We start from the raw sequence: 27,859 nt of genomic DNA on the forward strand, positions 1-27,859 counted from the left end.
ACCAGTTAGCTATTCCCATGAATGGTTAAAACGCCTTTGAATGAAAAGTGGCCTAGTTTTCAATCTTACGAGCCTACTCTTATACTTGACTAGGTCAACCAGAATAATATCTTGTTATTTTTATTTTATAAGCAAGTTCTTCTAAAAGTACGTATGCATAATGACAATTTAACCTTGTTTTCATTTGAAAAAAAAATGTTTGTATTTCGCAACAACATGTGCGATGCCCTCATTCCCCGCTCGCTCAATCGTGAACCGAGCGAAAGTTGAGTCGCGTTAATTAACACGCATTTTATAATAATGTTAGATAAACATATACGCAATACTTCGTGCTTTCATAACGTTATACAAAACACACTAGCTGTCGCTTGCGACTCCGTCAGCGCGGAATTAAAAAAAAAGTTAAAAAGTATAGACTATGTATTCTTCCAGACTATGTTCTACATTTATTCCAAATTTAATTCATAAAGATCCGTTCAGCCATTCACGAGATACCTTAAAACAAACATCCGTCCATCCAAACATACGCATTTATAATATAGTAAGAAGTAAGATTAATTTTCATGTAATAGTACTCGTCCATAACTATGTTACATTAGTGAGAATTTCAAGTTCAAATTTGGAATAGATTGACTTTCGTAACACATAGTTAACTTCGAAGAGTTCCTATTGGTTTCTGAGACCAAAATATCTGTATAAAACATATCGTCATCCCTGTCATTATCTTTTACAAAACAGAGATAACAATATGCTTATAGCATATTGTAGTAACCCAAACGTCGATTTAAAAGTCGTTCTTTTATCTTTAAATATATTTTATCAAAAATAACAGCCATGGGATAGTTTTAAGTAATATTTAAAGTTCAATTACAAGTTTTTGTATGCTTATTATTATGATACCGCTTTGGAGAGTGGTTTGCAATAACGGTGTACACAATTACGCTGCACTTGTTTTCTATTGATTGATCTGTGTCGCTTTATTAAGATCGCACCGGGACGCTTGCGTAAGTCTGCCAGGGTGGTATTCACTGATTTTCTACGTTAATGGCACATATTATAAAATAAATATGAACAATTATAAAACCGACATTTTGTTGCAAAAGTTTAAATTTATTTGAACGTAATATATGTAAATTATTACTACTTAATACTTTATATCCTTTGTAATTAATCCTTTTCAATAATTTATCTTTTTTGCTTTTCAATATCAAAGTGATAGATTTAATTTTATTATCTTTAGAGATTGTAGGATGTAGAAAATATATTTATTTCTATTATAAGTAGAAACATTTTATGATGTGATTTTATTTGTTATCAGAAACGCAAATACGTTATTGGTAGATTCCCATTATACATAAATAATGTCTTACTAGTATAAAGATAGTAGAGATGTTTACTAAGCTAAGTACGACTTTTAGAATTTTTTCTGTAGACATTTGTAGTCTCTGCTTAACCTCAATCAATCACGTGTGTGAACATTTTAATTTTTATTATCATTTCATTATGCGGCAGGTAGTAATGATAAAAATTCAAATAGAAAATTTTCACTATCAACACATAACCATAAATTATGTAATTAATAAAATCCGTCAAATTTTATCTCATTCTTGACACGAAATTTCTTAATCGAATTTAAATAATACGAGTCCGTATCTGTGGCTGGAGAAAGTTGTCTATGGCTCGATACAGCAACAAAAACTAACAAAACCCGTCGCATGTTTATCAGCTTAGTGACAAATGACAGGGCTGGCACAACTGACTTTCCGTTAGTTAATTACTATTAATTATGTCGAGCTACTGGAAAGGATATTTCGCATTTGATTTCACCTACTAATTAAAACTTTACTAGATAAAGACTTATAAACTTTCGAAAGGTTTACCAACGCATGTCTTCGTCCTTTCTAAATAGCTTAGAATAGACTCTTTCATTAAGACAAGAGTTAATATGCTACAAAACAGATGAATGTAGAATAGTTTTTAAACATTGCTGTTTTTTGTTTTTAATCAAAGGAAGTCTTCTAAAAAGAAAGAAGTAACTTTTTTAAACTATAGATAAGGTTTTAAACTAAAAAAATATAAAACCTAATAGTTTAAAAACGGTTCTACTAAAAAAAAAATATAAAACCAAAATAGTTGTCTTAATTGAAATACATATTTATAAGTCTGAAAAATATATATTAATATAGCACAACTAGCTGTCGCCCGCGACTCCGTCTACGCGAGCCATTTCGGAGGAGTATGGGAACGAAAATTGCGACACGAGAATTTTATATAAGATAAACTATATTGCATTTTTTACTATCGCGAGCATTTAACAGTGGTAGAGCCCGCTTTAACATCTTCGCACGAATCGGCCCGGCTCGCCCGGTGAAATACCACGACCACACAGAAGACAGGCGTGAAGTGGAAGCTATTCCGCGTTTCGTCTGATGAGTGTGCGTCCCGGAGGCCTAATTTAGTCCTCTTTCTCTTCTCACCCTTTTTCTCATAAGGAAAGGATGGGAAGTGGAAGTGGACTTTTCGGATGAGAGGACGCATGGAAGGGGAAAATATTTTCTTTCTGTGCATCCTCTCCTCCGTTGATTAAAAGTAGGCAACGTATATGCAATTGCGTATGTCCATGGGTAACGGTCACTTCGCAATTCAGCGATTTCAGGTGGCCGATCGCTCGTTTGCCACCTTATTATATAAAAAAGCATGTTTAAAACGTAACATAGGTTAGTTTAACCACTCTTATTTTTTAATTCAACCAAATAAATATTTCTCAATTAAATTTTTATTACTGTAATTTTTTATTCTACAACTTTTATTTTCGTTTATAAACCAAACCTCATTATGTATGTAAATTTGTAGGTTATTATCAAGAGACCGTAACAACGTCATTACTATGCCTGCTTATGTAGTGATTTGTGATAATCATTCTTGAATGAGACCGGTTTACCTACGCTTTTTATATAAATATATGCAATTATTGCCTTTTCAATATCATAACAATGGGTATAAATACGACTCTGTACCTCAAACCAATGATTAGTTAATGTTGATATGTAGTTACATTTAATATCAGACTTCTGGATTTAAAATGTACTCAAGAAATCTTAATGTCTAAATATTTCGAAGTCCCTTAAAAAGCATGAAACAACCAAATGCAAATCACCGAAATTTATTTAAAAAGCTATATTTTAAGCACTACAAAGAAAACCAATTAAAATATCGTTTATCGTTTAAACTTGTTAAAAATAAAAAAGGCGGGAAATACATTTCACATTTGACAGGTTATAATTAGCGTCTTGCAACAAATCACCCGGCGACGTGGCAGTTGATCGATGGCCGAGCTCGTCGAAGGACGTCTGTTGTAAATGATTACAGACTAACAATTATTAGTGCTGATTTTTTTATACAGCCAACTAGGTTGTTATGATAGCTAGTCAACAAAGTCTGCATACTTGAAATATTGTATACAATGAGATAGTTAATTAAAAATTAATTAAACGCAAGACATGTTTTTCGTCTCCTCAACTATTACTACTATACAGGTTCTCCCAAAAGGTTACGTACATAGGAAGGGGGATGACAGGGGTGGTCACAAGGGTCACCAGAAAAATAAAATAAAAATTCCCCTCTGGGTATTAAAAAAAATAAATGGTATTTTTTAAAAACTTATAAATTTTACACCTTCTGGGGCAATTTTGTAACCGATGACCTACAAATATTGCTATATTTAAAAAAAAGCCAATAACCCTTTTTCAATATGAAATAAAAAAAACAATACAACTAACAAAGATTTTAAAGAAAATTAAAATTGCCCCAGAAGGTGTTTTTTTAATAACCAGAGGGGAATTTTTATTTTATTTTTCTGGTGACCCTTGTGACCACCCCTATCATCCCCCTTCCTATGTACGTAGCCTTTTGGGACACCCTGTATATCGGGGGCATAAATATTAACCCATAGACACGAATTCCAGAGCACAAAAATGAGGCAAAAAAAGGCTATCGGAGGCATTTTAATGAGGTAATTTCCCTCAGTGTTGTCATGTACAATACAAAATGACATTTCGATTTACGATGAGACGTCAAAAATCTATAAAACACTCCATCTAGAGATAATATTACCAGCAATTTATATGAATATGTTTTATAAGGTGCAATAAGATAATATATAACCTTAACCAACGTTCTAAGCCATCTTCGTTCTAAAATAACTCATATGACAGCACTCAGTATAAAGAACATGTTAGGACACTGTCATATTTATACGGCATAAGTTTTTATAAACGTTCAGCCGTGTCATCGTAAATATTTTAAATGAAGGCAAACATGCTAGAGGTTGCAAGAAGCGCTGTCACGTGAAGATATTTATGTGACAATTATATACGAATGAAAGTTAAATCTACAACAAACTTATTCTTGCTCATATTTTATTGTAATAAGTACTTTACGTCTATGGTATGAACAATATATATCAACTCCGTAAAATGGAACGTTTTTTTAGTACAAAAATATATGATTCAAATTAAACACTAACCGTGAGTTTCTGACACAAAAATCTCTGTATAGCATATCTTCATCCTTTGTTATCTTTCACAAATACGAAGATAACAATATATTTAATACGAAGATTTCAATCTGAGAAACCCACGGTGAAACATGGAAGTTATGTTTTAAATTTAATTTGTTCTGACGTTTCATCTATTTTTATTTTCAAAAGTTTGATTAACGTGTCTATATAAGAATAAAATTATACAAATCGTATCAGCGAAGGGATATGATTGCATATCATTTATAAATATTAAAATATTAATTAAAACTAAGCATAAATATAAATTCAAAAGAGGAATGCTTGATTAAAATCTTCAAACACATTTTATATCAATCGTAAATCTTTTTTGTAGCGACAGCTGTTGATATATCGATATCGACTGGATGTATCGATTATTTTAATTATCGATTCAATGCAAAGACGATTTTAAATGCGACGAGTGTGTTTATAAGATAGAAACTTGACACATTTTCTTCGATTCATGTTCGATTACGATTCGATGTTGTTCGAATCGTTTAAGAATAAAAATATGGCTTTACTTGTATATAAATTCGCACTACAGGGTGCTAAAGTACCTGTGAAGGCTTACAATGTAAGGCGAGACATCTTGTATAACAATATTCAAAGTTAATGGGGACTCGTGGTTGCGAGCCTCCATTACGTATTCGAGGTTGCAACCAAAAATGGAACTGGCTATTTAACTAGTAAAGTTTTTAAGGTCAAAGTGTCTCAGTCTAAGCGGTTGTGTTCCAAACGATCACCGCGAGGTTTTACCTACATATGTATACCGAGACTTGCTCAATAGAGTCAAAAAGTGGGTGCCAGTTGAGCGCATGGAATTACGAGCCGCCATGAAGTTTGGACAAGACTATGCATTGTACACGTTTTAATGAGTCGTTTATCGTACGCAGGTGCAACCGCGACATTCGAATTGTTTGTTATTATGAAATTCTTTTGTGTTTAAAGCATGTTTTTGTTTTTAAAATGCTTACTTCTTAACAATGTTTATATTTTTAGTACCTATATACTATATATATAGGGTCGAGTCGGTATATCGTTGGTATAATTAGATAATATCAAAATATGCAGAAGGATAAAGAGAATCATGTCTACTAAAGACCAAATGTCAAACTTAGGTTTCATAAAACTTTACATGTTTACTATTTAGAGTTTTAAGTACGTCACTAAGGGCCAGTAAAAGCTGGATTCCTAATTAAATGCAAACATCGTGCAATTACCCGGAACACAATGGTTAGGACATTCCTTTCCTGTTTTAGAGGAGAGAAGACGGGGGAATAAGATAGCCAGTCTCAGTAATAAGAAGATGAATAAATGTTTAAATATTTTGTTGATATATAATTGTCATATAAAAACTAACAACGTGAACGTGTTTCAATTCAAAACCTAAGCTGTGATTACAAACCATCTTTGAAAAACAATATTTCACTAATTCTATTCATTGCATCTGACAATTCTCACTTAACATAACGAATGAAATTATTACGATCACCATCTACCTCAGTAATTGTTAGTTTACAAAGTTTAAGTATAATTTTGATATGTAGTATAACGTACCTCGTCTGTGGCATCTCGTTGCTGCGGCGCTGCACGCAGTAGGCTGGAGAGGCGCGCTGCGTCGCCGCGCGCAGCCGCTTCCAGCACCGCGCAGCCTCCGCCCCCGCCCATACGCCTTTACACCATCACTGAAAACACAAACGTAAATTATAAGGAATACAAACAAAGTAAAGGCATAAAAAACACCTGAACCAGTATAGATTTTTTTATGTAAAATATTAGCAGATTTTTTGTATATTTATTAACATTTCTTTTACCATTCCAACTAATCTCTCGGCTCTTCAGCTTGTGCTAGGATATGGTTTACGCCAATAGTCGAATGGCGGGATTCCAACCCCCAACCTCGTGATCGGAAATCCGTACCCTTAACCATTAAGCTATTGACGCAGATGTAAGATAAGTTCGCGTCAAATCAAAATAAAGTAAGGAGACTTTGGTATCGATAGATAACACAGATGTGTTATTTCGGCACTTTTCCTATTAAAGCAGCTTATTTAATGCCGTTATAAAACATTAAGCTTACATTTTTACTCAACAATTGCGCAAAAACACGGAAGAAATTGTTATCATATAACAAAATCAAGACAAACTATACGAGTATATTTAAATGATAGTGTATAGGATAAGTGCATCATAATATTCCTATCAAACATCGTCTCTTGTAATAAATTGAAGGTTAACTTAACATTTGCCCTCGCACAAATAACGTCTCGATGTTTTTGCGGCGCATGCGCACCGTGTGAAAATATGTCGGTAACGCATCATTGCAATTCATAAATGAATACTGTAGCATGTAACGCTTGCCAACTAAACGGTTACATGTTGTTTATGACAAATATTGCTTGTAATTTATTAGTTATGCTATTCTGCATACCCTTACAGATACACTATTAAAACCAAAATTTAAAAAAAATGGAGGTGTATATAGCATAATTCTTCAATGTCAAATTAAATTAAGATACATTTAAAACTGTTGAATATGGTTATTTTTAATTTAAAATTTAAATTATTTCAAGATTGATATTTAATATGTTAGAGCATTAATTAAGTATTAATGCTCTGATTATTAATACAGAATGAACGTTATGTTAAAAGTGGAATAAGAAATTCCATAGACAAGTTAAATGCAATGAATATTTTGAAAGTATAAAACAAAACACAATAAGACTTTTTTATGGGACCATTGACGACTTCATGTTTACATTTTAAAAATAGCTACACTATGAAAACAAATTCTCACCAATATCCAACTATGTTTTTACACTAGCACTGGCCAAAAGTCACGATACGACTCTTCAATATTACTAGAGCCTTCCGTACTTATTGACAATGTATTGGGATCACACGGGAGCGAACACAGTGCATAAGCGATAGCGGAAAGAATCAATTTAAATTAATTTAAAAGTCGTTTAATTTTTAAATAATCATCCCCTTGGTTTTTATTTTATTTACTTACTAAATCTACATTAAGAGGCTCTTTAAATTGTTCACTAAAGAACTTTGAGTGCGATGCGAAGACTGGTCGTATTTTAATATTTGTGTTACCAGAAAACCTTTATTTAATTAGACATAAGTATGTGAAACCAAGGAAAAATCTCTATAGTTTAAAATACGTTTTTTCAGGATTATTTACCTTTGAAATATGCATAGAAATTCTCAACTTGTATTTAAAAAAAACTCGGTTTATCGCTTCGCTTATCAGTAAAGACTATATACTCAATAAGTCTTAACAATAACGTATTATCCACGCATCAGTAGCCGGCCCTGCCCACAGGAGTATCCGCCAAGGCAACCGACTGGCAACTCAATGAGCCTTATGACCATATTCACAAACAATACCCATATATTTTATATACAGAAAGACGATAGTGTTTGCCTGAATTGGAGCAAAGCACATTAATGGCAAAGGATACTGTCGCAACACTTTTAAAAATACTGTTATATATTTTATTCTATTTAACAAAACAAAGATAACTCTTATTAATATTATAAATGGGAATGTTTAAATGGATGGATGTTTGTTAGAAAGTATCTTCAAAACAACTGTATGGATCTCGTTGTAATTTGGCATCGATGTAGAACGTAGTCTGGAAGAACATATAGGCTACTAATCGTTATATGTTTTACATGAAGAGTCTTAAATCTATGATATAAAATAAAATATTATCAAGAAATAATAGTTAGAAAGGAGTTCTGAATATACTGGTAGCGTTCCCTCTTTGAATAGCTGTACTTGTTCTTTGTAACTACTAATTAACTTTTTTATTTAATTCCACGCGGACGGAGCAGCGGGCGACAGCTAGTATTTTTATAATATAAATATGTTTCATAAACGGAAACATTGCAATATTGAAAGAGTTAGTAACAAAACAAACTGAGACGTCGAGGAGTAACTTGTAACGATTTACATCTTCCAAAACAAAACCCGTTCCAATTAAATGCGCGGGTCCGGACCGGAGACCTGGGACTGGTCTAACGAGACCAGCTTAATACAACGATAATCTACCAATCAGATAACGCTATTAAGATGTACTTATTTGTTATTTTTTATCATTCGTAAGTGTAAATTTAATGTACGCTAATTCGTTCGTCAATCGTAATTAGAGATGAAGTTGTAGGGCCAGTTCTATTCGATAGATTATTGAGTCATTATTTTACTTGACTACAGAATATATTATAGACTATAAATATAAATTTTAATTTTATTTATAAATAATTAAAATAGCGAATATATTAACGACTAGCTGTCGCTCCAAACTCTATCCACGCGGAATTAGAAAATAAACTTAATTAGTAGCCGATGTGTTTTTTCCAAACTATTTTCTACATCTATGCCAAATTTCACCGACATGGACGCTGCTGTTATGGTTATACCTTCTAACATTCCTCCATCCATCCATCTAAACTAACGCGTTTGTGGTATAGGCAAGAATCAACATTAGATGTTTGTATAAATTTTTCCGGTAAATTTGACTTGAGTACACTAAGATGTTTCAATGTTCTGAAGCTACGTAGGTATTGTTTACTTAAAACATAAAAATAAAAAAGTATTTAAGTAATACGTTCATAAATCGTTGTACACATAAAACAGTTAATGGATAACAAAAACTTGATATAAGTTATTATAAAATAAACGTTATAATATCATGTGGTCGATATAAAAACTTACAACTATTATAAAACAATGTATTTATGTTGAAAAACCTCATTAAAATTCCGTGAGCGACGCACGCGGAAGACATGAAGGTATGGATGTGATTCTCTCAAAGAATGCAAGTAAAAACAATGCAAGCTATTTAAATATAGATTGGCTGTACAGTGTTTGGATAGAGGGAGCCACATACGAATGAATGAGATACTGCGGCTTTGATGCAGTTAACAAACGTAGACGTTATTTCATCTTGTACTCGAATGTGTTTGACGTGACTTAGTTCAATCAGTTTCTTAAAGCGAAATTATTCGATCCATTCGTCCCCTAGTACTTAGAGTGAGACGATTTTTTTCATACATAAATTGAAAATTTCGTGGTATTACTATTATACTGTTCGTAAGAAACAAGATTACTTTTTTACATTTTGAATTTCCGATATTCCGACGTCCTCCATGCGTTATGGTCACGGGATGTCTGAATCCTCTTTGTTAAGAAGTTTTTATTCGTAAACATTACGACAGTTTATAATTAAATACGACCATATTGTGTAAAGAACATCTTACTAATATTATAAATGCGAAAGTTTAAATGGATGGATGTTTATTTGAAGGTATCTTCGGGACTGATTAACGGATCTTAAAGGAATTTGGCAGAAATGTAGAACATAGTCTGGAAGAACACATAACTGAAGGACCACTGTGTAAAATGTGTATTTATGTGTACAAACGTAGTTGTGTAACCCAAGGTCCGTTACCAAAATGTAACGCATAAACGTCAAGGTTTGTGCGTGTTTCACGGTAATGTAAATCAGTATGCAAACATCGCAGCATGTGTATCACTGATCGAGGGTATCGAATGTGTCGGCCTTGTGAATTCGTGCGCGAAATACGTGGGAATTCGATGTGAGAATTTAACGTTTTTCTCACAATATGTTAGTAACGATATTGGAAAAATTGTGTTTTTCTTAAACATGTATAAGAAAATTAAGAAAAATTAAAAACGCGTTGTGTTACCTTATATTTTATCCTCCTTATGATTTATCGTAGTGAGTCCCGAAATATGTTCTAGTTGCTTTCCATTAAGTTCATCATTCAATATTAAAAATACAACGCCTTACAATAAAGAAATAAACAACGTTTCAAATACATTTTAGCTTAAACATACGTCAACCTTTAATACCGTGACTATAATGCCCTGGACGGATTTTTAATAAATTATTTCTACTGAAAATAATATTATGAGTAGGTAAACAGTATATAACTGTATTTTTTAGGATAAAACAAACAATATTTACAAAGCAAGCGTCTTGAGTAATCAAATTAAAAAAAGAGAGAAAATTAAATGACATGTCCCAGACTCTATTAGACTCTTGTGTAAATTTCTGTGAATTAAACTGTAAACTTCTAACATTATAAAATAAATAAAAAAACGGACTTGTTTCATTATATGTGATATCATCATTAATTAAGGCTTTATTATCTAGAAAACATATCTAGACCTGTTTGCTTAGTGTTTTAATGTTCCTGCGAGCCATAAAATACCATAAGGTGCTGATCGAACGGTTGCAAAAACGTCCGTCGCAGCGCTCTTGTAGTTATGCCCGCGATGTGCCTTGTGAACTAGGTTGACCACAAAAAAATATTTTATAGGATAATTCTCTAGGAAATGCTCATTTTTCTCTGGGTTAAACATTCCATATAATCACCACCAAAACTTGGAAATGAAAGTCATCGCTAAGTTCGAATTGTTGCTTACAAACTTTTATGCTCAATTAATTAAATTAAGTAGGAGTTTTATGTTTTAGGAACATTAACCTTAAAAATGATATATCTCAAACTAAGTATTAATACAAAAATAAATCATTATATGAATATTATGATTCAAATATATTAACTGAGAAAAGTTACAGAAAACATATTATATTTATTTGTCTCGTGTGTTTGAAAAATAAAATAAACATGAATTATATTATTATACATTTTAAAATATTATCCTAAAAATCTTATTTTATGGTCACTCGACGAGGGGCCAACTTCGGTCACAGACGTCCAGGGGGACCGACATCCATCCCAATATGGCGACGATTCTCTGCATCTACGCGACTTTCATACATTCCCATACAAACGACTTATTTCTAAACTCTACCATAATGTTTTCCTCTTCAATTGACGTATTTACTATGAAATGTATTCATACATTTTAAGATTGATTCATATCATAGGTATTAATGAATTCGCATTTTGATGTATTATTTTTTGTATTGAATAGTAATAGACTTTGTTCAATCAAAGAATTATTCCGTATTTCATATTAAATAACTGAATAAATTAGATTTTGTATTGCTATTGACTTATGAAATAAAAGTCAGATTATTGTTTTAAAAAAAACTTTTTTCAATAACATTAGTAATTACATTTTCGAATTCATTTTACTGGATAAAACAACTGAATGAAAGTAAACCGCCGACCGCCAGGTGCCGGAAACCCGCAAGGCCTTTGCAAATAAAACACGACCTTAAAATATAATAGACTATTGCATATCGTATAAAAATGTAACTAGATATTTGATCAAAGATAACAAATTTTATTTATGTATTAATTGTATACTAGGTGTCGCCTGCAGCTTCGTCGGTGCAGAAAAAAATATTAGCCAAAACATGTTGATCCAGAAACAAAATCATTTCAAAATTGATATATAAACACGGCTATACACTCACGTATATTCGTCCGGTGGCGGCACCGACTAGCCGCGGCTGCGAAATAATACCAGTACCACTCATCCTTATGAAGGGCCCCCGATGGGCACGAAACTAGTCGGTGCCGCCACCGGACCTATATACGTGAGTGTTTAGCCGTGTTTATATATCAGTTTAGTATAATGTCTCACGAAAGTTTGAATAATTTAAAGTCATTTCAGTCATTCCGCAGATTAACCTCAACAAAAGCGGTCTTGCGGTAAGATAAAATATTTTTAAAAATTGGTTTTTCGTTATCAGCTACGACAATACATCATCCAATGCAATACGAAACATGATTTTTTCGATATTACAACATAAATTGTTAATAAAAAAATCATAAAAATCAAGCATAATTCATTTTTTATCGCGCGAGCAATATAGTTTATTATATAAAATAACAACGGTCTTGACAGACGGATGGACGGACAACAAAGTGATCCTATAAGGGTTCCGTTTTTTTCCTATGAGGTACGGAACCCTAAAAACAGCCTTCTTTAAACATTGTAAAGATGCAATAAAATAGGTATACGAGATACGTTAACGCTAATTTATGTCTCAATACAAAGTGTTAGCCAATTAACTTTCCTGTTTTATATGTATCTTGTATTTTACATTTAAAAAAGATAAGATAAAATGTTTATAAGATAAGAATTATCAGATTGGGCTTTCTTGTTTTCTTTCATTTTCAATGAGTAAGTTTGTAATATCTTATAATGTTTCCAGTCTTTTCGGTACAATATTAGTAACCAAGAATGTATTTATTATTAATTAAACTAAATTTATAGTAACTTACACGTGTTGTTGTTAAGTATTTTCAATGGCTACTTTCGTTTGACGTCATCTCAAAAAAAAATATCGTCACGGCGTCAGACAAAAGGTATTTTATGACGTAAGATAATCCCAATCGATGAAAATCTCAACAAAGTAATTAAACGGTTCAGGCATGTGCCTGTACTAAGCGACATGCCGACGAACAGACGGACAAAAAACCAAGGGTCATTGACCGTCGGCTCATGAATCGTGTTCGCGGAATTAATTGAGACTCATTTGGCGGTCTCGGATTCGATGCCGCTTTTATTACTTTGCTTCTTTATTTGTTTTTAGATTTCGAACGGATCGATACAATGTAGGGATATGTAGTATGTTGCATTGTTAATTGGTCGAACTTTTTTATGATTTACTAGCTGTAGCCCGCGACTACACGCGGAATTAAAAATAAACTTGATAAGTAGGTTACATATTCTTTCAGACTATGTTCTACATCGGTATTCAATTTCAGCAAGATCCATCCTGCCGTTTGGTAGGTACCTTCAAACAAACATCCATTCATCCATCGAAACATTTGCATTTATAATATTAGTAAGATTGAAGGACGTTTAGATGGGCTGACCACCTAGAGCAGATGGATGAAATCATAGTGTTATGACAAGTAATTACGAAGGTCGTCGGCGAGGAAGACCAAAACTTCGATGGATGGCGTAAACCGAGACGTCAAAAGGTTGGTATAGCAAATTGAAAGGCCCACAACAGATTAGAAAGAAATCTTTGTTTATAGCTAATTATAGATTAGGACTAGGACTATAATTAGGAGATTGTACTCATACAGCATTAAGTAATGAAAGTTCGATTAGGAATTCGATCTCCTAATATCTCTACTAAGATGTTACAAAAAGACGGATCTATTTTTGTATAGTAATTTATCACAATATCAAATATCCATAAATTCTAAATTATTTCGTATAACTATAAATTATATCTCGTCTCTTATTTGTGTTTGATATCGAAAATAATTTAGTATGTCTCTTTATTTGCACATATAAAAAAGTTTATAAAATTCATCATATTTTAAACCTTAAGATGTGCGTGATAAAGGTTAAAATCGCAAATTACAATATTAACTTCAAAAGCAGGTCGACATAAGTGTTTATAATATTTATTTGTTAAGTGATTTTGAACCTTATTCTAACGCATTAGGAGTTATATTACAATAACAGTAATATTCTACTTTAATGCATATATTAAGCGATGTTATGTGTTTTGTATCTCACCGCGACATTTTCATGTCTTTATACCGGTATTTAAATGAAGTTGTCCGTCTTAGAGAATTTTAAGTATTAACCTTATATAATAACTAGCTGTCGCCCGCGACTCCGTCCGTGCGGGACAAAAAAAATAGATAGTAGCCGACCTACTCAATACGCTTACAAAATTTTATGAGAATCGGTCAAGCCGTTTCGGAGGAGTATGGGAACGAAAACTGTGACACGAGAATTTTATATATAAGATTGTATATATAATTTGCGGGATGCGGGCGGCACAGGACCGCGCATTATGGCAATCGATGGGGGAGGCCTACATCCAGCAGTGGATAAATCTAGGCTAGGATTATGATGATGATGATGATATACAATTTTATTTATAGAGTAAGTTAGATAGTAACAAACAAACGTAATATTGAATATGGTTTGTAATTTTATTGCCTTGTAAACTTACTTTGTAATAAAGACGATTTTAAAATATATTTTTATTATTTACTTTTGGGACAAACTTTCTCTGGAGTGCACAGAACATTCTACCAAAGTTTTGCTAATTTGACCATTTTTTAATTCCGTTAGTATGCTAAAGGATTTTTTACTTTTAGTTCAGTTAAACATTCATTTGTAGTACATAAAGGAAAGTTTGACATTTAAACGAGAAATTTTTACACACTCCTAATCAGTATGTAAAATAGGTTTTAAATGTTAAGTTATGTACTAAACATTTACATATATGTAATTCTTTCTGTATTATCTTGGAATATATTTTATAAATAACATAAAGTTAGTGTACTATGTTTCTTAAGATGTATTCTTACAGTATTTATTGAGCCGTGAAGGCGTAAGCTTTCTCAGGCGGACGCGTTGATGTCTTTCCTTAGATAAAATCAGCGTCGTAAAATATTTGAATATCTTGACCGTATTTATGATAGTATATAATAAATTTATTGTTATTTCTGAACAGTTATTTGTCTTTATTTAAATATATAGTATTGTAAACTTTCATAGCATATTAAATAGATTAATGTCAAGTTAATGTTTGTTTTTAAACTTAATAAAAAAGTAGAATAAAACGAATGTTTTTAATGTTTTATAATACTTTTTCTTTTATTATTTCGTTGGCGCTGACTTAGTCAGGGTTGTCAACTTGTTATATACTTGTATGTATGGGGAAGAATCGATCAACTTGTTCTTAAAGCAAGCAAGGACATAAATAACCTTAAATTTATTCTATTTACATAATATATTGAAGTGTGTTAATTAACGTAAAGCTTAAATCACCACCTGTCTGTGTTTTCGTTACCTACTTTTATTATTTAAATATCTTGATAGTATCAATAATAATGAAGCAAAATAATTGCTAAAAGAGTTACGAAAAGCATTTTTCTAATAAATACCATACAAAAATAAATTTTATCTAGTTTATCTGCCCTCTGGTGGACTTAAGCCTTTCCAAAGAACTCTACAAATTGATATTGTTATATTTTAAAGTGATTTTTAGGAAGTTTTAATTAACGCATCTAAACAACGTGAATACAATGCAACGTAATTCGTTATTGATATCGAATGTCATGACATTTGCGTGTTAATAACTACGCATGAAAATCATAGACTAAATTCTAGTGCCTCTTCAGTCTTAAAGGTTGGCCGCTAATTTTCCACTAAATTAAATATGTACATGATATGCAATTAAAAAATCGAATTCGTAAATTTCGAATTCTTTAATTAAAGAGTAAATAAAACATGCTACTAATAACACTACTACTTCTACTAATATTATTTCTTTTATTCAATAATATTATAACACTCAAATATATTTATATAAGGTGGATTACATAACGGCCTTATGTTTTTGTTAATTATGAGTTTTTGACAATTCAAGTTTCATTCACGTTTGAAATATCTTGCAATGTATCAAGTCTTTGAGACGCAAAACTTTGTTTAAAAAACGTTTTTCCTTATCCACATAAATGAAAACTAAAAGCTCACCTCCAATTCATCCAATAAGTGTCGCAGTCACACAAACAATCCGAAAAGTGCACTTCACTTTGTAACACCAAACATTGCACATTACACACACTTATAATTCAACTAATTGAACACACTTTAAAGTGTACACTTGTATACACTTTTATATCATTAAACTTTGAAAAAAATCACAAAAAAACATAGTATACGTCAGCCTTAAACAAGAGTTTCTCTACAACTGACGCTAGACGTTTCCGGAATAAGTTTGCACCTTGATGTTCCGTCTCTCTTGCACATAGCGGTTACCTGTGAAACAAAGAATGATCGTAATAACAAAAGCTTTAACAGTGAAAATGTTAATGTAGATTTGATTGTACGTATATGTATAATTTAGATATTCACATTTAATTAGTATACCGACTACTATATTTAGAAATAATCGTTTTTCGATTAGTTTTTTTATAATATAAGTAAAAACATTCAACACTAGCAGTTGACAGCGACTTACTCCGCATGAAATTAAAAAAAATCCAGTAATATATATATCCTATGTCACTTAGGAATAGGATAGGTTCGTGATAATTAAAGATTTTTTCAAATCGGTTCAGTAATTACGGAGGCTCTTAAAGTGCTATGAATAAAATCTTTCCTCTTTAAATTACGGCCGGTCGCCTGCGACTCCGTCCACGCGGAATTAATCAAAAACTCAATTAGTAGTCTATATGTTTTTACAGACTATGTTCTACATCCCTGCCAAATTTCAGCGAGATCCATACCGCCGTTCTGAAGATACCTTCAAACAAAAATCCAATTTAAACATTTACATTTTTAATATTTAGCAAACAACTAAAGGATTACAAGAGACATTTTGATCGCGAATATTTACGATTTATTATAAGTTACCACAGCTGATAATGATAGGCAAGATAGAAGGCAAGAGACGCGCTGGCCGTAGGAAAAAGTCCAGGCTATGTAATAGGTCAGCGGAGGAACTGTTTCGCCTTGCACTTGACAGGAACAAATAATCCAAGCGGACAATCTTCAAGACTGAAGATGCAGTAGAAAAAGAAATAATTATATAGTAGAATTTAGATATATAAATTGATCATGTAATTTAGAACGATAAACATGTAAGTAACTAGGGGTATAAAATTAAATAAGCCCATTACGAAGTCAGTCTGAAGACAGGCGACTTTGGCGATTTCTTGTGTCGGAGGCCAAGACCCACTTTGGGTCGATACGCCAGCGGAGTAAGTAAGTATTACGAAGTCTGTACATAACAAATCCGCGATTTAATTCAGACCCCCAAAATGTCAATCAAAACGCAGCTTATGCAGATGTTGTACATGTTCATCGTAATGAAAGAATTCTCATATATATTTTTCTCAGGTTTTGTTCATTGACGGCATCTAATATCCGTTTTCTATATGAATAAGCTTTGTAATAAAACAATACGGGTGTACTTCCCGAATGGCGACGGGGGGTCGGTGTCGGCGTGTGGGATATAAAAGACCCCGCGCGGCGAACCGGCATGCATGCATTGGATAATGAGCCTGCGAATGTGATTGTACAGTCCCGCACAAAGATGGCTATTTCAAAATCGTACGTTAGTGAATGACCAAAGAAGGTTCTCAATTACGATGTTGAAATACGGAATGTCTTATAAAATCACAAGAACTAAATCTCGTAATATACATAAAGTTATGTTACTAAAAAGTATTCTTCTAGCCTTTATGTCTTCTGTGTGGTCGTAGTTTCACCGGTCGAGTAGACCATTCGTACTATCCAACGCTGCTGCGTACTCTACCACTGTTAAATTGCACAATACAATTCCATATTGCCTTTTGTACGTGACTGTACCGTATTCAATAGATCATTCGCTACGAACGTGCCGATGTCGCGTCGCTGACGGCACGGGGGGTGGGAGGTGCATGGGGGGTGTGCACAGGGCGTGACCCAAACAAAACAACCGGACAATCGTGCTGGAGTGCTTGATGTTCAATGAATGAAGTTAATTAATTGAAATTAAACAATTAGGTAGCATTCTGCGATTACGAGAATTAATGGACTTACAAATAAAATCTCTGGATTAGGAAGAGTACATATTTAGAGACATTAAATGGTCACCTTTAGGGTAGAATTTGTACAAGAAATCTACAATAAAGACTCCTTTATAGAGTCATGGGGTTTAACTGGTCACTAAGGGAAGGCTCTATAGGTATAAGTTGATGTCATAACTTAGAGTGTTTGATTAAATAAATTCAATCTAAATATATTTTTTAGTGGTGTTGCGGATCTCCGTGGACGTCGGATAAAGTCGACCAGATATTTCTTTGTCCCGACATATAATATATTTTAGTTTCTACTTTACCAACCTAACATATAATTGAAAAAAGTAAAAAATTCAATGTTGAAAGTAAATAAATTAATTTTACATCCATACAATGTATTAGAAAATATGTGCTAAGTATGAGAATGTACGGAGTAGGAATTTGATATAAATGTACTTAGGCTGAGTCTCAAGTAGCCTGCAGTGGACAATTACGTCGATCGAATAAAGTTATTACGTTATTATCAAATAGCGTGGAACGACGTCGACGTTGACGACCAGTTATTTTGTAATCTTGTTCTGCTTTGTAATAATCACGCATTACGGTATTATATAAAAAATATAAGCTTATGTTTTACATAACATTAGATGTACATATCTAATGTTATGTAAATGTTATAAATGTTTTCATAACATGTTTTCTTCGTAAGTTATTAGTTTTAATATCTTCTAATAGTAAGATTTGATTATATTAATTTCATTATCAGCTCACTATACGTCCCTACTGAGGGGCTCGGAGCCTACCCTAAGTTAAGGGCGATAAGGCCATAGTCAACCACGCTGGCCAAGTGCGGGTTGGTTAACTTTACACATATCTATGAATTTCTTCTCAGATATGTGCAGGTTGCATCACGATGTTTTACTTCACCGTAAGAACGTCTTTAATTTATAACACATTTGTTTAAGAATAATTACGTAATTGAGTAAAAAACTTTTCTGAGTACTTTATAATTCATGTTTTGTAATCCTTGTGATAACGAAAATAGAATTTAAAATATTTGGATTTATGCTTAAAATAACTGTTGTCCGCGACTCCGTTCGCGCGGAACTCTTCGAGACTATGTTTCGCATCTATGCCAAATTTCATATATATTTTTTTTGTTTTTTTTTTGTGACTGATTGCCACTGTTTGCCTTGAGGAGGCATTTACAGCTTCACCGGGCTCGAGGTGGCCGAGCGCAGATGGCACTTAGCCTAAACCTCGTTTAAAATATGCCAAATTTCAAATAACAAAATGTTCGTATTTATAATATTACTAGTAAGATATTGTTCATTAACGATTAAGAAATAAACTATTACACAACGCCATCTACCGATCACATAAAGAAACCGTTTATCAGATTTCAAAAATCACGAGCGTGAACTCGATAACGCGTATAATCTCCCACTTAATAACAAGGATAATCGATGGCGACAGGTATTACCTCGGTGGCTGACGTCTCGGGTTACGTTCTCACCGAAGCACGACCACCAGGCACGCAGGTAGCTGGTGAGCCAGCAACGTCTGCGGTTGAATGACTCGGAACCAGTGAATGACTGCGATTCACTGACCGAGTGTAATCGAACTGGTTGGATTAGTATTGTATGTCAGTGAGAGTCGAGATGGTGGTAATTTATTATTTATTTATTTATTTTTTGATATACTTATCGTAGGTTTCTGAGACTGAAATCTCTGTCTAAAACATATCGTCATCCTCTCTCATTATCTTTGTCAAATCAATATGTTTTATATAGGAATTGTGGTCTCTGAAACCAACGGTTACTGGCTGAAATGTGAAATCAAAAGTTATAAAATTAATGTACAGGTCAATACAAACTATTTTAACTAATATTAAATTTAAAAAAAAACATTAAAAGTCAAATAAACAAGAAACTAATGATATGTAGATAGCTACAAAGGTACAGGAAGATCGAAATAGTATGTTTGGAAAGTGTGTAAGTAGATTCGGATATGACTGCTGAGAGAAATATATGGAAGAGAAGTATATGTACCAACCCTCAGTAGGGAGGGCAAGCTTCAAAGTAGGTTTACTATAAATCATATATGAACATTACTAATATATTATAATAACGAATACACCAAAAGTGACATCCCTACTTAACATCAGAGTAAAAAATCTCTTCTTTGCGTTCCCTTGTTTGTTACTTACCTTTCTTCAACCATGGTATAAACATGCTTCCTTTTTAATATAAGACGATGTTGTTGTTCATGCATTCTGACAGGGAGATCGTATAAGTTAATGGATACGATTAATATCAGATTAAAACACCCGCGGCCTAATGTTGTAGCCGTCGGTGCATTCTTTTATTTTGTAACATATCCTATCGTGCGTCGGTCGCTCTGTTTGTTTCGTCCACTTATGTTATTATTTGGATTTTGGTTTGATATTGCAACAGAAGTGAGTTAAGTAAAAATATGACGTATATTTTTGCGTGAATATCTGAGTGTTTATTTATGTACATGTTTAACTTTTATTCTATAAGTATCATTGGATTGTAAGTTGCCAGTTAACATGAATTTTATTTTTCCTCCTTTTTTCCAACCTTTTTTGTGCTTTGTTTATTCATAACTAGGTTTGTTCTTTTGTTTAAAAAAAAAGTATAGTAAGTTTTTATTCAAGTAAATTGGAACCTCATTTAGAAAGTTATTTAGAAAAATAGTTCATAGTTAGTAAAGAACCTGTAAATAACTCAAAGTATAGAAGCCATCAATTGCAGTGAACGTTCAAAGTATACGTGTGCAAACATTTCTACGTACCGGTGAGAGGGCCCGCGGCTCGAGAAATGACTGCTGTTTTGTTTCATGACAAGCGGTTTTACTGTGTGTTTCCACTACACTCAACATACAAATATTGCCATCTCTCTCATACGGTTTAAATAAACTGAGACAATAATATATTTTATACCAGTATTTCAGTAGTTTACGTAACAGTTATAAAGATTGTTTTTCTATTTAATTAATTAATAAGAGCGTCAATGATTCAGGGGTCACTTGACTTGTAATCTGCAGGTCCTGGGTTCGAATGCCATGTACCAATATGTTTTTCCATTTTCGATTTCTATACGTACCTATACATTTATCCGACGTTCTTAAGGTCACTTAAGGTTGGCTTGGAGCCTCTCAGTGAGGACGTATAGAGAGCTGATGATGATTTAATAGAGTATTGTCTATCTCTACCTTATCACATATGACCTCACAACTCTATGACACTCAGAGGATGAATGCGAATCGAATGATACGTCACTCAACAAAATCGGTTCAGTGGTTTAGGCTTTAAAAGGTTACAACATAATTGACTAACATTAAAAGACACAAAAACCATACATAATGTACGAAAAACATTACCATTCAGATTTAGTCGGAGAACAAAAATCAGTAATTAAGAATATTAACTTTAAAGCTATATTTCAATGACAATCCAAACGCTATGAATCTTTAAAAAAAAAGAAACGTTATTTTACGCTCAATTATAAATTGCCGAAAACAGCTAAACGTGTAGGTTTAAACTATTGAATAAATATGAAAGCGTTAATAATTGCACAATTTTGATGCGAAGCGAATCTCAATGTTTTTGACCAAAAGCTTAATATTGCTGATTTTAATAACTTTGATCGTGTTTTACTGTTTTGTGAAAACGATGAATTTAAATGTGTTATATGAAACAATTTAGTATCATATAATAGAATAATTTAAAGCTGTGATGATCTTGTCGGTTCTATTTTCTTTGTGTAATCTTTGACGAAATTTATTTTATTAATAAATAAAATAATTACAATAGTAACGAATGTGTTCTATTATATTTAAAGACATCTTACTTCTTACTTATATTATAAATGCGAGTGTTTACATATATCGCCATCTCTCTCATACGATTTAAATAAACTAAGACAATAATATATTTTATACCAGTATATCAGTAGTTTACGTAACAGTTTTACATGGATAGATAGATGAATGTTTGTTTGAAAGTATCTCCAGAACGGCTGTATATCTCGATGAAATTTCGCATAGATGTAAAACAGCCTGGAAGAACACGTTGGCTACTAATTAAGTTTTTTATTAATTCACTGCGGAATGAGTTTAAAAAACTAGGTTTGTATATCTTATTAATATATGTCGAAGTTAGACTCCAAGAGACTTGATATTTCTATCCTTGAGTACGTTTAAAGGACGAATGCATCGTGATATATTTATTGTTATGAAAATAACACAACAATTGTTATGGGATCTTACTGGAGTTGAAAATAAAACGGAAAAAATACGAGACGGTATCAGTCGATGTTGCTTGCTCTTTGTTGCGGTCACGAACACAGTATTGTACGCTTACAAATCTATTTATACAAAGAACATAGTCTTTATTACTTAAAGAATAAAGACGATATTTGTCTGTAGTATTTGTAAGTGTAACTTTGTTAAATATCAAATACCTCGTCCCACTCAACCCCGCCGTGACAACTCTATAGAATGCTACACGCTTTTGCAATGTAAACTTTATGTTTATTTTTTAGTATTCTATTCGCTCAAAGAAGCTCGAACTCGGTGTTTGTCAGACGTAAGTTTATCTTCAAGGTTTATTATTTTTACTATAGTTGAATTAATAAACATCTCCAGAAATAAACTAACCACAATTTTAATAAAATCATTACAAATTAATCATAGAAACAAAACCCACGGAAGTTGTTAATTAAAATTTTCATACTTTAAACGCGTTACGCGAATAAACCATACATCTTACTTATAAATGCGAATGTTTGGATGGATGGATTGTTTGAAGGTATCTCCGGAACGGATTTTTATGAAATTTGACACAAATGTAGACATAATCTGGAAGAACACATAGGTTACTTATTATGTTTTTTTTATTCCGCGCGGACGGAGTCACGGGTGACAGCTAGTGTCTGATTAAATATTAAAAGCATAAAGAACATTGATCCTGCTTTTATTTCTATTCGTCCATATTTTTTTAAAAAAAGTTTTGTCCCTAATGTATAATACTATCTTTATTTACAATCAATTTTAAACATATCTATAGTGTATAGACACCTTTATTTTCTTGCCACAGAGTACACAAATGCAGTAGCATAATAATAGGCACTCACTCAATAGTACAAAGTCACGTATGTTAATTTGTGAACATTTGGACAACAGCCGGAAACTGGGGCAGTTACAGCTAATTCAATCAAAAGGAACGCAACTATCATGTGATGACTTGCGTAATTTGATCATATTATATATTTAATAAAGTATATTCTTTTGTCTAATCGTACTCAGGTTTGTTAATTCAGAGTTATGAAAATCTTAGTGTAGATTTATTACTGAACAAGTTGTCCTTCGTGACACCATCAGGGAGTAATTACAAAAAAAATATAAGCGAGTATTACTGAGGTAAAAAAAAACAAAGATACAATAATGTGTTTGTATCGGAATCTCGGCACTCGGAAACCTACCTTGTAAGTAGCTTATGTATTCATCCAGACTATCATCAGTCCACTATACGTCCCCACCGAGGGGCTCGAAGCCTACCCTAAGTCATGGGTGACTAGACCATCCAGACTATGTTCTGCATTATAACAAACTATATAGAGATTCGTTGAGCAATACTGGAGATATAACAAACATCCATCCATCCATGTAAATATTCACATTTATAATATTAGTAAGATTAACATTAACCGGGAGCTATTAACGTAGAACGAATTTAATCATTTGATACTACTAATTAACTGGTCAATAAAGTGTAAACGTAAAATGTAAATTGTAAACTCTATGAACAAAATAAAGCATAACTTGGTAGAGACTACACCAACTATGATTTCTTGCGTATACAAAGACATGAACAAAAAGTTTTATACAAACGTGTTAACAAAACGAACACGTTCGAGTGAAATCAATTAAGAAAACAAGTATTGTATGATGGTTGTGGAAGTGAGGCATAAGTTGGCACACGGCACACGGTGTCATAATTGCCACCATCGGGGTCGACTTTCTACCTCGATCATTGACACCTCTCACAATGGCCAATATATGTTAAGACAGAGAATTCGTTTCTCTTTAATATTTTATTGTAAAACACAAAGAGAGTGAGATATGTTATAAACATCTACAGTAAATAACCAAAGTACTCAAAATCATATAGAAAGAATATCAAAGGATGAAAAAAAATCTTAGAATGTTATACGTAGTTTGTATTCGTAATATAAAAATAATAGTGTTCTGACTCAATTATATATACATAAAGTTAAGTACGGAGTAAAATATGGTCTGCCAGAGAATTGCCGTTAGCGACATCTAACAGTGCCGTAATGAATCTACGTAACTACACCCTTCCTGTGATGTTTGCAAAGCACTGGATTAGCTGTATTTTACTCTAACTTGAAACATAGATATATAGATATCAAACAAACATATTCAAACTCATATTATAAATTATTTCAACTTAAAGACACATCTAATCGAGTAAACGAACATTTGAATTCGTTTAGTTAAAATAGCGTGTGGTCTGTCTGCCCATAGGCATCTGTAACAAAATAAAAAGTTGCAAAAGAGTTGCCCTTTAATGGATAGAGGAGTGAATACACTCGAAAAGAATATTTGCTCACCCTGTTCCTTTTTTCCTACTGCAAATTAACTATTTTCTATCCTTTTCTTATAACAAAATGGCGGGAAGGTTAAAAGGACTATTACGGGCATCAGTAATTAAAGCTAAATCGAAATAATAATTCACTTTAAATTTGTAAATTTTCGTATACAAAATCTTAAGTTTAAACTTTTTCAGTTATCGAAATAAAAATTAATTACAATAAAATTCAATTAAAAATAAACTTTATGTTATTGAAATTAGGTTATAATTTAGTTTAAAGTAAACAGATGTTAGTAGCCTCATACGATTACAGTCTGAATAGGGTCGTTAGGTTTGGAACGTGGTCGTGAGTGTACCGGCGGCCAGTCAAAGGTTAATTGCTAGTCCTGGACGAAGCTCTTATATCGGGTGATGGTATAAACAGATTCATTAGTAAATTTAAATATGTAATTTAATTAAAAAATCTTTTAGTACTGTCACTGGCAATTTAATAAACATCAAATTACATATTTTGATAGAAAAAAAAATGTTTTTCTGCTTTAAAATTAATATAATTACAGTAATATTTATGTTAGATTAGTTCAGGAATGTCTGATGTTCAGATAGATAGCTAATGGTACAATATTTTGGGCATGTCATCACAAAACTCATTACGCACCACAGAAATGTGTAAGTATGTATCTTATTCAAAGTAAACGCGAGTAATCCTTACGCTACGGTATGTCCCCAATAAATAAAATAAAATTATTTGACGGCACATCAATATTATTTTATGCATTTCTTTATCTTTTATCATCCTTTGTGTGAACTTCCTACAACAGTAAACCTGCCTATCGTAACTACCAAAGTAGTAAAAAATAATTTCTACGTTTTACAATATGCAGTACAGTCAGCTGTATAAATATACATTTACAATTCCAAAAACTTGTATGGGCCTTCAGTATGACATATATGTATACATTTATTATGATTCCGACCACCAATTCATACATGCATGCACACATATTTTTGAAACCGAACGCAAGTTTACGGTTTAAGAAATCTTTATTTATTTAATAAGAATAACAATTTACTTAGTTAAAGTAATTAAGGGTCTATGTTATGGTACATTAATATTGCAAGCGTACAGTATTTTTAAACATAGGTAGAGGCAGAAATTAGTCTAATGTTATTAAAATATATAAATATTTTTGCAGCTGACTGTACATTTGTAGTCAACAATTGTTCATTGTGTATACACATGTTAAGTAAGATACTAGTAGCTTAAGTTGAATTTATATGGCAGTTAGACGATAAACAACCGTTACTTTAAACCCTATTGAGAAGCCATAAAAATATAGATACCTTGGAGACTTCGCTTAAATATAAGCAACATAATATAAAGAAATTTGATCGTTAACTTTTATTACATATGACTTACATTAATAAAACGTTGACTTTTTTAATATTTTGTTCATTTACAACCAGCTAGTGTGTTCCTCCAGACTATGTTCTACATCTAAATCAAATTTAACCGAGATACCTTCAGCTATTCTGGAGATACATTCAAACAAACGTCCATCCATCTAAACATTCACATTTATAATATTAGTAAGATTTATTATCTCTAATAAATAAAATTAATGAGTAATCAAAAATAAAGTTTTACTATACTCAGAGTCACGAAACTGTCATTAAGGGCCATCTTGCGGTATTAATATGAAAATCTACACTAAGGGAATTCCTTAAATAAACATCAAATAACTCTGAATGCAGTGTACGATTTTATTGGATATTTTCAAATGTTTTCCTTTATGCGTAAAATCATCTATCAATTCACGTTTTGAAGCACAATGAATGCCACAGAGCCAACAATGGAAATAAATGACCGCCCGCGGTGATCTTAATCCGTTTCTCCAAAGAATAATTAATCATTTTATATTTATTTTTATTACTTAACTATAATCGAATATAAAGTATAATATACACAATTCATTCGGTTATATTTTTGTTTGTGCAATTTTACTTATTTAAAAATAATATTAAGATAAATGGTTTTTTTTAAATTCTATGAGTACTTTAGCAATTGTACAGCTTGATATTGTAACCATAAATCTTACTAATAATATATAATAAATGCGAATGTTTGGATGGATGGATGTTTGTAGGAAGGTATCTCCAGCTAGGAGGTTTGGCTCTTGCTGAAATTTGGCGTAGATGTAGAAAATAGTCTGGAAGAACGTATAAACTACTTATTAAGTTTTAAGTTGCGGGCGATAGCTTGTTTAAACTCGAGTCTTAATTACTACAGGTTATTATCGAAAATACCGCTGACATCTTGAGTTTTACTATTAATCTTATAAAAATCATGTTAATATTATCTTTACGATATAAAACATATAAAAACATGTAAGATATATATAACCACACAAGTGTTATATCTGAGTACTAATTGGTTATGTTACCATTTGTAAGTTGATAAGCTTTAAGCTCGGTCGTAATGTCTCTGAATGAATGCGTTGATGTCTTTTATAAGATTGTATCTTACGAGATCACTTTCGTAATATCTTTGAAAGCTTACGTCTCTGATATTATCTTTGGATAGAATTCTAACTTATCTACAAGATTATGAAGTTGATTTACAAGTTCCATAGTTAGGGTTAAGAAAGATTATTTTAATTGAGAAGGTACTGAGAAAACCAAAATTGATATTTTAAAAACAATTAAGGCATTGGAGCTTAAAACTGTCATCTATATAAGTTATAAAATAATGTTTTCGTTAAATAATTACAAAAAAAAATCGCTTACCAATCACATACTGTCTAGATAGATACAGTATATGTATATAGCACTTTAAATTCACTAAAAATACACGTCTTTACACTTCAAATCAAATTTAAGAAAAAAAAACATAAAATAAACTTAAAACTATCCTTGAATACAAAACACTAAAATATATTTCTAATATAAATCCTCGAACAACTGTCATTCATCGAAGTTTCACAAAGACTGGTAGAGAGGGCGCTTTCGTAGCCTACGCTACAACCTTGATGTTCTGTCTCGTTCGCACATCAACAAATTGTCATTTAACATAAAAAGTATTATGATCTGTCTCAACTTTGGTACAAAAGCTATGTGGAAAGCTTTCTCGATTGTAACAATTTGTGCTAAAGATAATTTCA

The 27,859-nt window shown here is 32.2% G+C and overlaps 1 protein-coding gene across 1 annotated transcript in view; it reads right to left on the bottom strand.

Moving 5' to 3' along the window:
• Positions 1-27,655, bottom strand: part of dgo (ankyrin repeat domain containing protein 6 diego) — a 38,279-nt gene extending 10,624 nt beyond the window's left edge. Inside the window, exons 1-3 of the mRNA XM_013322900.1 lie at positions 27,486-27,655; positions 16,029-16,313; positions 6,116-6,243 (exon numbers count right to left, since the gene is read on the bottom strand). Coding sequence (XP_013178354.1) covers positions 6,116-6,226 — 111 coding nt within the window. The 5' untranslated portion in view covers positions 6,227-6,243; positions 16,029-16,313; positions 27,486-27,655. The remainder of the gene's footprint in view (positions 1-6,115; positions 6,244-16,028; positions 16,314-27,485) is intronic.
• Between the last annotated feature and the right edge of the window lie 204 nt (positions 27,656-27,859).

The sequence above is a fragment of the Papilio xuthus genome, unplaced genomic scaffold (assembly GCF_000836235.2).
Source record: "Papilio xuthus unplaced genomic scaffold, Pxut_1.1 DF825858.1, whole genome shotgun sequence".
Classification (NCBI taxonomy): Eukaryota; Metazoa; Arthropoda; class Insecta; order Lepidoptera; family Papilionidae; genus Papilio; species Papilio xuthus.